General features: G+C 38.0%; 1 protein-coding gene across 3 annotated transcripts in view; it reads left to right on the top strand.

Annotated features, from left to right (window-relative positions):
- Positions 1-13,439, top strand: part of rexo1 (REX1, RNA exonuclease 1 homolog) — an 87,551-nt gene that overhangs the window by 49,591 nt on the left and 24,521 nt on the right. For all 3 annotated transcript variants that reach the window (XR_007250371.2, XM_048560170.2, XM_048560171.2), the window contains exons 6-9: positions 1,936-2,070; positions 3,318-3,441; positions 4,055-4,180; positions 7,415-7,555. Coding sequence is in view for 2 of the 3 variants with exons in the window: in XM_048560170.2 (XP_048416127.1) it covers positions 1,936-2,070; positions 3,318-3,441; positions 4,055-4,180; positions 7,415-7,555 (526 nt within the window). In the remaining variant the exon portion in view is untranslated. The remainder of the gene's footprint in view (positions 1-1,935; positions 2,071-3,317; positions 3,442-4,054; positions 4,181-7,414; positions 7,556-13,439) is intronic.

Consider the following 13,439-nt stretch of genomic DNA (forward strand, 5'->3'; position numbering starts at 1 on the left):
ATTCTCTGCAGCAGGATACTGCCTTAGATGCTAAGTGGTTGTTTCTCCTTTATAGGGAGAATCTAGAACCAGAGAGCATAATCTCTGAGTAAGGGGCCACCCAGTTAAGAGACAGATGAGGATGAATTTCTTCTTCACACATTCTTTTCCACAGAGGATGGCTCAATAAGTGTATATAAGGTTGAGTCAGGCGTTTTTTTTTTGTTTTTACTCCTTTTGGAATGGAGGGTTGTGATAAAAAGGCATGAATGTCGAATTAAGGATTATCAGGTCAGCTCTGATCACAGTGAATAATGGAGAATGCTTGGTGGGCTGGATGGCTTACATCTGATGTTGCAAGTTACTGCAGTCAGTTTGATTAGCTTTCTGGTTTCTTTTCAAGTTCTGCTTTAGGGTCTCATTCCATTGCCAGCAGTGCTGTTGTTTTCTGCCCTGCCTTTCCTGTGTGTCATGCAGCAAGCTCCATTTGCCACAAGCTGCCTTGCTTTGTTTTCATTCCTCATAACGCATAACATTACCTTTTCACGGTGCAGTGGAAGTTTTTTGTGTGCCATCTGATTTAAACTTTTCTGCCATTGTACTGAGTTGTACCATAGAAAGATAGGAGCGTTAAAATCCATTATCTCGAGTGAACCAGAACAGTTGTCTGATCTCAAACAAAAACAGAAATTGCTGGAAAAGCTCAGCAGGTCTGGCAGCATCTATGAAGAGAAATCAGAGTTAGTGATCCTTCCTCAGAACAGGTCTGATCTCCTGTATCCAAATATTCAAGGAAGAATCTGCATATACTTTAGAAAACAAAACTAAAATAAATGATTCCCAGCTAACAGCCCCTGAGAATTTACATGCTTTGGGAAGATTTTTTCAAAAGAAAGATCCTAATGCAAATGCTGCTAGAAATGCTATTTTTTTTAGTTTACATTTCAGATTCACAAAATGTGCAATATTTTGTTTTTGTTCTGTTATTAATATCTTTCCTGTATCCTGCAGCTGCCTGCTGCTGCTTCTGAAACTGAACCCCTGAATCTTGCCCATTCTCGGTGCCTGTTGGCTGTGGGTGGTATTCTTCAATTTTGTGAACTAAAGATGATACGTCAGGAAAAATACTGTTTTGATTATTTCAACAATGTGGTTATGATAAATCAGAAATTTGATTTTTAGAAATAACATTTTTCTACTTTCAAGACAACTAATCATGCATTGTAATTTTGATTTACATTAAGTATTTACTTTCATATAATGTTACTGCATTCCATTCAAAATTAGAACTAAACACCTGCAAAAATATTGTAAATTGTTGCTGGCAATGCGTGGAGTTTATGCAGCCATCAGTACTCTGAACATTGCATAGCAGCCTCGGTAAACACGCACAGTTGTTTTGTATGCTGTAGTTGTTTTGTGTGTTTATAGGGTGCATCCATCTGTGATAAGATGGTGTGCGCTTTCTTCCGCTAGCACGAGTATTCAGTTTTTCCATTTAAATTTGTACCTTGCACTGCCTTATTCAGTGATATTGTTACTGTCATTTGAATAAAGAGAACAAAACTTGAAATTTTAAACTTTATTAAAACATGAAAAAGGAGAGTAAAAATAGCTAAATGTTTAGACCCATTTTACTTTGAACTGTAGCCTTGAATTGTTGGACAGCTGATGTAGTCAAATATTTTCTGTAAGTAAGGAGATGCTGTTGAGAATGTGTATACTTGTGGGATTAACTGTCATATCTTTTCTTTTGAGTCAAATTTAGTTTGCACTTGGAGAGTTAAGAGATGTGTGTAAGTTTTATAGTGCAGTGTTTACATCAAAATAATAATCTGTCCGATAAGTTTATAAGTTTAAATTTGTTGTACAGATGAAGAGAAGCACAGGAATGGAATAAATCATTTTTTTCCTGTTATTTTTACTGTTTCCCCCCCCCGCCCCCCACCAAACAAGTCAAGCTTGAAGAGACCCACAATTCCAACAGAATATGGCTCCAAAGTTCCAACAAATGTGAGACAGCGGTATTTGAATGTCTTCATTGATGAATGTCTGAAATTCTGCAGATCCGAAGAAATAGCCTATGAAAAGGTGTGAGACTATGTATCTATTGTTGAAAACATTATCAAGCAAATGCATGCCAATCATTATAATGAAGTCTCCTAAGAATGAAATGAAATTGTTAAAAACAACGCATTTTAAAAGAGCACATCCAGATAAGGTTACATAAATGTGCAAGTTTAATCTGGAACTGCTGTTTGATTTCTGCTAAATTGTAATGCTGTTATTTAATTTCTGTTTGGTTTCATAAAACATAAACTGCAAATGTTGAAAGTGAGCCTTGTTCAAACAATGACTGAAATGAGAAAAATGGTAAAATGTGTAAAAATCCATTACAATTTGCATTTATCTAGCAACTTTTAAAGTAGTAATATGGCCCCAGGTGCTTTACAAAGGAGAAGGAGCACTGACCCATAAAAAGAGAATCAGGAAAAATGACTCAACAAGATGATCAGAGAAGGATTAGATAGGGTGGACAGTGAGATTCTTTTTCCTAGAATGATGACATCGGCTTGTACGAGGGGGCATAGCTACAAATTGAGGGGTGATGGATTTAAGACAGATGTCAGAGGCAGGTTCTTTATTCAGAGAGTGGTAAGGGTGTGGAATGCCCTGCCTGCCAATGTACTTAAGTCAGCCACATTCGGGGCATTTAAACAGCCCTTGGATAAGCATATGGATGCTGATGGGATAGTGTAGGGGAATGGGCTTAGATTAGTTCACAGGTTGGCACAACGTTGAGGGCCAAAGGGCATGTTCTGCGCTGCATTGTTCTATGTTCTTATTTGGCTTGTAAGAAGGTTTTAACAATGTAAAAGGGAGAAAGCAGAGAATTTAGTAAAGTCTCAATGAATAAGTTCGAAGTGATTAAGACTTTGTCACCAGTTGGAAAATAGAAAGCTACACTCTGGGGGGTCAAGTAATTAAGGAGGCTAGAGAAGTTGCAAAATTTTAAGATAACGGAAGAATTTTAAATTTTGTTTCTTTGGGAACCATTTTTAATACTCGCAAAGTGTTCTGTTGTACTACTTATTGTTAAAGTAAAATTGCTGCTTAATATGAGAAATTTGTTAATTTTGGTTTTGAAAATAACCTGCTACATTTGTACTGTACCTCTCAGACTTACTGGAATTAATGTCAACTGAATAAATGCAGACTAATCTTGCTGTGGTACAGTGTGGGATCCCTGCTAGCATTCGAACATGGATATATTTGTATAGTTGTGTAGTTAATAAGATATGTCTGACAGCTGTGATATTTCCATTTCAATGTTGCAGGCTTTAAGTGAAGAGAAGATTGTATATAACCGAAGTACCAGTAGAACAGTATATTTGAATGTTGCTGTAAATACGTTGAAGAAGTTGAGGAGTCAAAGTGATGTCATTCCGTCACCTGCAAAGAGTATGTTTTTAAATGATACTTATCAATTTGTTTACCTTTTTAAGGCTATACTTTTTCCTTACTAGTGCTCTCCCTTGACTTCTTGAAGACATTGACTGTTTAGTAAGGCATGGCATCCCTGACTCTATCTGGTAACTTGCCCAAGTATTTGATTACATCAGAGTGTCTACAATAAGAACCTTAGTCTTTCTTAAATATCAGAGGAGTTTATAAAAGAATCCTATTCAAAAGTTTATATAATTTGTATTTCAACTCAGTTGAAGTTTTAGAAGTGTGAAGTGCACAGGGTTAAGAAACCGTACATCAACTGAAACAAGAACAGAAATTGTTGGAGAAACTCAGCAGATCTGGCAGCATCTGTGGAGAGAAAGCAGAGTTAACATATCAGGTCTAGTAATCCTTCTTCAGTACAAGTTTCTGCACGTAGGTAGAGTTGAAAATGTAACAAAATAAATGCTCAGAATGAGGTGCCTATTGTTGATACAGATGTTGTTTCATGCTGCAGTTACAATAAAGAAAATGTGTGAAAAGAAAACCAGAAAAACATTTCATAATTGTGTATTAAGCGTCCTAGGTGCAGTTTGTTTTCATTATTGACTGTATATTCATTCAGAGACTGTCTCTGTAAGCACAAGCAAGAAAGTCCAGTCGCATGAAACGTTGCTTGGGGGAAAGTTGGCCATGAAAACAAGTTTCACGCTCAACAGGTCTGGGAAGCAACAAGATGTTGAACTGACAGGTAGGCAAAGCTTTTTTTAAAAATATTTGGTGTCTACCATGATATATGTGATCATTCATTTAAGTTGGAGCTTGCAAGTGATGTGATAAAACAGTGGATTGGAACTTACATAATGTTGTACTCTGGATCTCAGCAGAATGTATTACTGAATTTTGCCATGGCTGTTATTGAGAGACAAGAGAAGAAATTGATAAGCAAGCTAAATCTGGCCAGTATCAAAGCAGCACAGGCAGAAGACAACAGCAGGCACCTATCTGCCCCATGGACATGTTGCATTTTACTCTAAAATTTAACAATTGATAAGGACATTTAGGATGAAGCATAACGGCTGTCATCTAGATTGTGTTCAGTCATACTGTAATTTAATGCTACTGCAAGCTAATCCTAAACATTGGATTTTGATTGCAGTCTTGCTAACTGACTTCATTATCATGTTTCAGTTTCTCATGGAATCTGAACTTGCGAGTTGAGTCTGCATTTTCATTGTCATTAAAATAAATTTTTAAAAATCCATTTATCTAATGGTTGTATTGCAGCCTGGCTACTAAGTAGTAAAAGGAAAATAAAACCTCCTGAGGTAAGGAAATGAACTGAGATGATGAGATCATTTCTGATGTACGAGTTGTAATCACAAAATACGCTTGTATGCAACAATTAAATACTTGAAAATGTTTGTTGAATTTCACTTCTGGTTTCCCATTTTAAAATTTTTACATGGAAACAACTATCACGTTTTTCCTGAATACTTCTGTTATCCTTGCTTCAGTTACATCCTCCTCTCTGAACAGTCTGATTATTGGGGTTTTATTGAATAAATGCCAGCCCGCATCCGTGCTGTGTCTTGTTTAAGTGTGATCCTAACTCTGACTCTTGCTAGGCTCATTTTTTCCGAGAGAATCTTGCATTTTGGACCGATTCTGTCACATGTGATGTTTGCGGAATCGATTATTGGATAGTTCTCAAGGGTAAACCAAAATACTTCTGTCTATATTGGAAAAAGGAGTAGAACAAGGTTATCCACAATGCAGGTAGAGGCATATGTTCCAGTTACTACTTTGATAGGTGGCAACATTCTAAATCCAACTTCTTGGGTGTGCACTAGAGAAGGGATAAAAGATGATGGTGATTCTCAGTGATGGCAAAGATGCAATGAACTGCAAGTAGTGCCATGTTTCTCCAGCTCCTATTAGCTCTCCTTCATTGTTCAAAACCAAGGGGAAGCTTTTCTTTAGGCACTTTAGTGCATCAACATGTGCCATCTATTTTATGGGCAAAATATGCAAGTAGAGAGGTGTTTAGTTTGCAGTGACCAGACCCTTGCCAATATGGAATTAACCAGTCAGCAGGGCATGTTCTTCTCCAAAGTTTCTTAAATCTGAACCTGAATTAAAGTTAGTGAATGAGGAATTTAGCTTTTATTATCACATTACAAAATCCAAGAGTAAGGAATTTATTCTTAGTTATGCAGAATGTTGACCAGACCCCAACCTGACAAGCGGGTCTGAGGTTAGGAATCCTGCACCAAGTAGCTCAGCTACTGACTCCGCGAAGCTAGCTACAAGAGGTTTGTCAGGTTTTAATGGAATACTTACATTTGCCTGGATGTCTGTGGCTCCCAACATTACTCTAGGACGAAGCAACTCAGTTTATTGATGCCACATTCACCTGCGTTTGCTCCTTCCGCAACTGACACTCCGTAGCAGCAGTGTGTACTATCCATAAAATACACTGCAGAAATTCACCAAGGCTTCTCATGCAGCATCTTCCAAATCTGTAATTATTACCATTCAGCAGGACAAGGATAGCAAATGCATGGAAACACTTCCACTTCAAGGCTCTCACCGTCCTGCCTTGAACATATTTTGCTCTTCCTTCACAGTTGCTCCCTAATGGCATTGTGGGGTCTACCTATACCAAATGAATTCAATGGTTCAAGAAGGTAGCTCACTGAAGGCTGCTAGGGATGGGCAGTAAAATGCCAGTGATTGTCTCACATTGTCAGTGAAATAAAAAGGCAAACTTCAGTATTGGGCACTAAAGGATTGGCTTTAGAAGAGGGACCAATGTAGATTTCTCATGATTATCCAAGTTTGAATTCTGACAGTTTGTTGTGGCCGTGATACTGTTGGTAGTGTTTCCAGGTGATCTTCAGCACGGAATATTGATTTGTCAGAAATGTGCTCTGGTTAAGAGATTTTTATGGTCATCATCAAGAGTGGAGGTATGGTCGCACTGTTGTTCACTGATCTGGCTGAGTTCCAAAGGAAATGTATAAACAGGCTTTGTAAATGATGAAAAATCTAAGAACAGTAGAATCTGTAAGAGAAAAGAGGCTACAGTTTGGGTTTTCCGATAATATTGAGGTGCAATCCTCTATTGCTAGTGAAGAAGGCAACAGCATATTTCAGCTATCATTGCACCTGCTTTTGGGTCTTTTGAACTTTTGATCAACATGATGATGGATGTTTGAAACCCTCAGAAGAATGCTTATCTTGACCATGTTGTCTGATCAAATTTAAATATCACCAACAAGAATAATAAAGGAAAGTATGAAGAAGAACTCAAAATATTTTATGGTGGACTGTAATGCTAAATATAATTGAAAACAAAAACTGAAATTATCTCCCTTCCTACTAGAGGCTGTTTCAGCTGGTAAAGTTTTGAAGGCTTGCCATGTGCTCATTTCGTACCGGCAAGCTGTATGTAAACCCTTAGCCAAAATTGTGAAATTCTGAGAGATTTCATTGTAATTTCCCAAGATAAATTGGGCTTGCTTCTCCGAGTAAAAATGGGCATAGAACAAATTTTGTTCTCCAGCAGAATCTTGTAAAGGTTATTGGCTGGTGTTAAACAGAAATGCATTGGATTTGCTTTTGAAGTAAAATTTTTCTGTGGTAGGGGAAAAGATCAGTTTCATTGTTTTTCTATTTATGCACTTTAGCATCAAGGCATTCTAATCTCAACCTTTGCATTTGACTAATTCAGAAGAAAACAACTACTATATTTGCTCCGTTATTATGCTTGAATCAGACCCTTCATTACATAAATGTCGCATTCATATTTCAGCTTGGAATGAAACATTAAATTTTCTTGCAAATTATAATCAGTAATGTGCCATGCATTTCCATGCACTGAGGAGATTCTAGAAATTTAACATCATTACAAGTGTAGGCTGTATTCAAACTTCAATCCTAAAACCAGCTCCAAATGTGATGCAAGTTTATTTAATTACAGGTGCTACGCTGTACAAGAGGCTGAGCGAATATGTTTTAACTGAAGAGCAATTACAAGAAAATTGCTACCCAAGACCCCATCCAGAGAAGCCTGGTGTTGCGGTGCTTTATAATCAGGATGTGAGAAAGAATAATACTGACTGTAAGTAAAAGTACTTTCAGATACTGTGAAAGGCTCCAGTACATTTATTTCTTCTGCTACCTTTTAATTTTTCTAGGAAAATTAGTATTCTCCATAACTAAACCACTAGTTCGGAATTCTAAAATTAACAAAACTTGTGTCAATGGCCAAATGGAACTGTACGCTGGAATTTTGAATTCATAATGCACTCTTGCACATATTGTAACTCAGATTTTTGCAAGCCTTTACTGTAGAACAGCTAGCAGGTGTGTTAGTTTCCTTCTAATTACTGAAATAATAACTGTTTACTGTTTCATGTGACAGACTTGTGTGTATTTCTGCAAATTTCCTGCTCTGTTCTCCTTGATGCCAGATTTGCTTTTAAGAATCGAGCATTCCAAACTTGTCATATTGGCTGAATGCCATTGTTTAAAACAAAACTGTTACTTAATGTCAGTCAAGGTTAAGCTCAAGTGACATTTCTTAGATCTTAAATCTGATCTTAGAATCCCTACATTGTGGAAACAGGTCCTTTGGCCCAACAAGTCCATATTGACTCTGAGAGCATCCCACCCGGATCCATCCCCCTGTAACCCACCTAATCTACACATACCGGCAATTTAGCATGGCCAATCCACCTAACCTAAACATCTTTGGACTGTGGGAGGAAACCGGAGCACCCAGAGGAAACCCACGCATACACAGGGGGAATGCACAGGCTCCACACAGCCAGTTACCTGAGGGTGGAATCGAGGCCAGGTCCCTGGTGCTCTGAGGCAGCAGTGATGACTACTGAGCCAACGTACCGCCTAGTTCTTTGCATGTGAGCAGGAACGTAGCTTTTCTCTTTCACTAACCGCTTGAAGACTCCTAAGCTGAATGCAAAATTTACGTTGTTTTCAATTTATAAAAGTCTTAATCTGCTGATATAAGCAGATCTTTGAGCCTTGATAAAATGCAGTTACTTATGAAACATTATGCTGAGACAGCCTTTTACAAAATTCCAAACTCAAAATGTCCAAAGGAGTAAACCAAAAATTGAGTGTTTAAGTAAAACTGAGTTGTTAAAGCTTTGAGCTGGATGGACAGAGCTATTGGATAATGAGCCCGTTGTTTGGACATGCCTTGCCTTGCAGGGAGACCTGAAGTTTCTAGGGGGCCACAGTCCAGGAAATTTACCGGGCAAACCACCTAGTTCTGCCAAGGTGAAACTGTGCACATTTTCTATACAAAATTGTTTGCATAAATCCAAGCACATAATCTCCCATGAGTTTGCAATGCAGCAGCAGTGTAAAACATTTTTTAATTAACCTGCTTGAATATGTATGGCACACCTCCATGGTGGAACCCGAATGCAAATCTTCTGCATACATTATCACTTCCCCCACAAGACACTTTCTGAAGCCTATTGCACCAGATGGTTCCAGGTGTCCTTCCATTCAAGTACTAAACAGCCTAAATCTTGCGTGCCTCAGAGATTGAGAGATTTCTGATTAGTATAACCAAAGCATGCAGGCCACAATGGATTAATGACCCATTTCCTTAGACTGCTGGCCACCTCCAGGGGTCTGTTGCTCCTGGTATTCCCAGGCAGTCTACCATTCAAGCACAAACCCAATTGAGTCAGCTTAGCTTCTGAGCTCAAATAAGATCAGTTGCTGATTAGGATGTCTATAGACCACATTGTATTCAGATAAGTTTGATTACTTATTGGAACATGGAGAAAAAGGCCTCAAGATTACTTAAACCTGCTGGATCATACTTCTCAGTTTTGAAAAAATCGCTGCAGCTGAAGAACTGGAGCGGTGGTTTTAAGGTCTTGTGTACTAAAGGACGAGAAATTGACTGCATTGAGACACACACATTTCATTTCAATTTAAGGTAATTCTCATTCCTGTGTTCACATTCCTCTTTGGCCTCACCTGCCCCCATCTCTGTAATCGCCTCCAGCTCGGCAGTCCTCTGAGATATTTGCACTCTTCTAATTCCTATCTCTTGAGCACCCCTAAGTTTAATCGCTCTACTATTGACTGTGCCTTCAGCTACGTAGGCCCTGAGTTCCATCTGTATACCCCTTGGATTCTCTATCTCACTTAGGTGGAGTTAGCTGAAAGTGAACTGGGAAACTAAACTAAAAGGTATGATAGTAGTGATGGAATGACAGACTTTTAAGAGATACTAAATAACTCTTAGCTTATCTTGCTGAGAAAGAAAGATTCTTTGAAAAGGATGTATCACCCATGCCCGAATAAGGATGTTGAGGATAGTTTCAAATGAAAGGAAACACTGTACAAATTTGCAAAGATTAGTGATGGGCGAGAAGATCGTTTTGATTAAAGGTTAGCTAACAGAAAGTAGGGATGCTTGGATTTCTTTTTCCAAGTTGGAAAGTTTTAACTAGTAGGTCGGTGTTGGTACCTCAAGTTATTTACAGTCAGTCAGTGTCTTTGAGAGGACTGAATGTACAGTTACTAAGTTTGCCAATGACACTAAGATGAGTAAGAAAGTAAGTTGTCAAGAGAGACAGTCTGTAAAAGTATATGGACTGATTAAACGAGTGGGCAAAAAGCTGCAGGTGGAGTACAATGTTGGAAAATGTGAAATTGCCCACTTTGGCAGGAAGAATAAAAGAAAATCAGTGCATTATTTAAATTGAGAGAAATGGAAGAACTTGGTGGTGTATTGGGATTTGGGTGTGTTAGTACATGAATTACAAAGTTAGTATGCAGGTACAGCAAGTGATTGGAAGACATTGGGAATGTTGGTGTTCATTGCAAGGAGAATAAAATAGAAAAGTAGGGAAATTTTAGTGCAGTTGTATGGGGTCTTAGTGAGACCACTTTTGGAATGGTGTACAGTTTTTGTCCCCTTAATTGAAAAAGATATGGTTGTGTTGGAAGCATTTCAGATAACTTTCGCTTGATTCCTTCCTTGGACGAAAGGCTTTTATGAAAATTTGTTAAACAATATGGACCTATTTTCATTCTCATTTAGAAGAATGAGAGGTAGTCTTATTGAAATATAACGCAGACTTCAGGTAACTACCTTTGTGTTGTGAGGGAGACTAAAACTATGGGACACAGTTTAAGATAGAAATTTTAAGTTGGGGATGAGGATTTCCTTTTCTGATTTGTTAATGTATGGAACTTTGTTCACCAAGGAGCAGTAGAGGCTGTGTTGTTTAATTTATTCAAGGCTGAGTTAAACAGACCTTCCAGAAAAAAGGGCATCTAGAGTTCCTGTGGGCAAGAAAGTGAAGCTGAGACCACATCCAGATCAGCTGTGATTTTATTGAATGTTGGAGGAAGCTTGATGGGCTTAATCATCAATTCGTGCCCCTATGTTCCTCCTTTCTTCACCAAGCTTTTGGTAATCTGACCTAATGTGATTTAGTGGCACATTTTTATTTATAATGCTCTCATGAAGTTCATTGGAATTTTTTTATAACTTTACAATTGCATATCCATTCAAACTGTTATTAAAATTTGCCTGTTCTGCAAATTCATAAATACATTCCTTTTTGTGCATGAGTTGTAGGATATTGATCTGAAGATACAAAACCATCAGGGGAATTCTATGTGGAAGGAAAATTTGTAACTGTTGTACTGCTGGCATGGCTGAGAATGGCAAATTCAATTGTCTGAGTTAGCTGAGCTGTTTGACTTGAATGAACATGCATGACAGGAGGGCATGCTTCCTGATCCTAGATATACTCAATAAACCTTTTGGAGCTTAACTTCACGGTATAAAAGAAAATTAGCCTAGGAAAATCTACAAATGATTGTCAGTTTGAAGTTTCTGGATTATACCTGTCACTTGTCTAAACGAATATTTGCTCAGGTAAAGTTTATAACTGGGCTTGTCACTTAATGCAATGGAGCATTTATGTAATTGATCACTGTTTCAGCCATAAAGTCAGTCTTCTGTGAAGCCAATGTATTAGGTAGAAATATTGTTAAATCACAATGTATGGCAGTTTGAAAAAAGGTGAGAGACTGTTGGAAATGTTCTGCATTTCTGGTGTGGTGCTGCAGTGCCACCAATAGTAGGACAATGGGATTACAACCTGGAAATTTTTGCAACTGTTTTTGTGGATGTGGGATTTTTATGAAAGGGGAAAAAATGGCAAGTGTGGTCATGGGGTTCTGTAAATAGAACTTTTACACTTTTTTAAACATTATACGTTCAGTTGATCTTAGGCCAAACAGCTGAGAATTCCTTCTGAGGCTAGGAGTTGGGAAGTCATGTTGAACTTGTACAAGACGTCGGTGAGGCTTCTTCTGGAGTACTGTGTCCATCTCTGGTTGCCCAGTTATATCAATTTTGAGCAGGTTCAGAAGAGATTTACTAGGATGTTGCTGGTTATGGAAGGTTTGAGCAATAAAGATAGGCTGGGACATTTTACTCTAGAGCATAGGAAGTTGGGAAGTGACCTAATATACATTTATAAAATAATGAGGGGAATGGATGGCATTAATGGTAACTGTCTTTTTCCTAGAATGGGAGATTTAAAGACTAGGGGCCCCATTTTTCAGGTGATAGGAGAGACATTTAAAAAAGACATGAGGCAAATTTTTTCAGTGGAAATTGATTCATGTATGGAATGCACTTCCTGAGGAAGTGGTGGATGTGGACACAATTAGAACATTTATGAGACATTTGGATAGAGACACAAATAGGAAACGTTTGGAGGGATATGGGCAGGAGCAGACAGGGCAGACTAATTTAGTTTGAGATCCCAGTCAGCATGGACAGATTGGACCAAAGGGTCTGTTTCTGTGCTGCATGACTTTTTATTAAATTTAAAAATCTTGCATATAATTACATTGTCAACAAGTGCTTCAATCTTTTTATACATAATTCTTTACTTTTAGACTAGAAATCTAATCCAAATCTCCATATTGGTCTTTGCTTCTGTCTTGGAAATGGATCTTATTCAGTTATTTGAGAAATATAAATTCCAAGCTCCTTTGTTACACTTTTGAATTATTTCTGACACTTCACACTTGCAGAATGCCATTTATAACCAGCAGACATTGATATCATCTATATCCCTTAAAAATAAGGGGCCATCATCTTTAATTTTTTGTTGGTAGGGTAAATTATTGACCATACTATGAAACACTTGGGAAAACATGTTTATTCCTGCTTCACACATAATGCACCCAAGGAGCAGGGCATAGTGTTTTTAACCGCAACATAATTTTTGGTCGTATGAAAGCTCCATTCAATTAAATTAATTGTTTTTTCCAGATTACTTGTCCTGTGACGACATTAGTTGGATGGCTGCATTTTATAGCTAATTAGTAAATAAAGATGTTGTCAACTGGACATTTTAAAATGAATGTCCCAGGCTGTACCGTCAGAGTCGGCACAGAAACAGACCCTTGGTCCAATTCATCCATGCCGACCAGATTTCCCAAACTAAACTAGTCCTGTGTGGCACATATCCTTCTAAACCTTTCCTATTCATATACCTGTCCAAATGTCTTTTAAATATTATAAGTGTGCCTGCATCCACCACTTGCGCTGGCCGTTCATTTCATATGCACATCAACCACTTTGTGGAAAACATTGCCCCGAGGTCGTCCTTAAATCTTTTCCCCCTCACCTTTAAAGCTAAGCTTTTGAACTCCCCTACCCTAGAAGGAAGGCTTTTGATATTTAAATTATCTATCCCCTCATGATTTTGAGTGTCTGTAAGGTCATCCCTCAACCTCTGACATTCCAGTGAAAAAAGTCTCAGCCTGTCCAGCCTCTCCTTTGAAAACTCAAACCTTCCAGTCCTGGTAAAATCCTTGTAAATCTTTTCTGCACCCTTTTCAGTTTAATAATATCCTTCCTACAGCAGGTGTATCCAGGATTGCTTCTTATAGCATTCTGTTGCAGAATTGACCAGGAAACA

Source organism: Stegostoma tigrinum, chromosome 30, assembly GCF_030684315.1.
Source record: "Stegostoma tigrinum isolate sSteTig4 chromosome 30, sSteTig4.hap1, whole genome shotgun sequence".
Classification (NCBI taxonomy): Eukaryota; Metazoa; Chordata; class Chondrichthyes; order Orectolobiformes; family Stegostomatidae; genus Stegostoma; species Stegostoma tigrinum.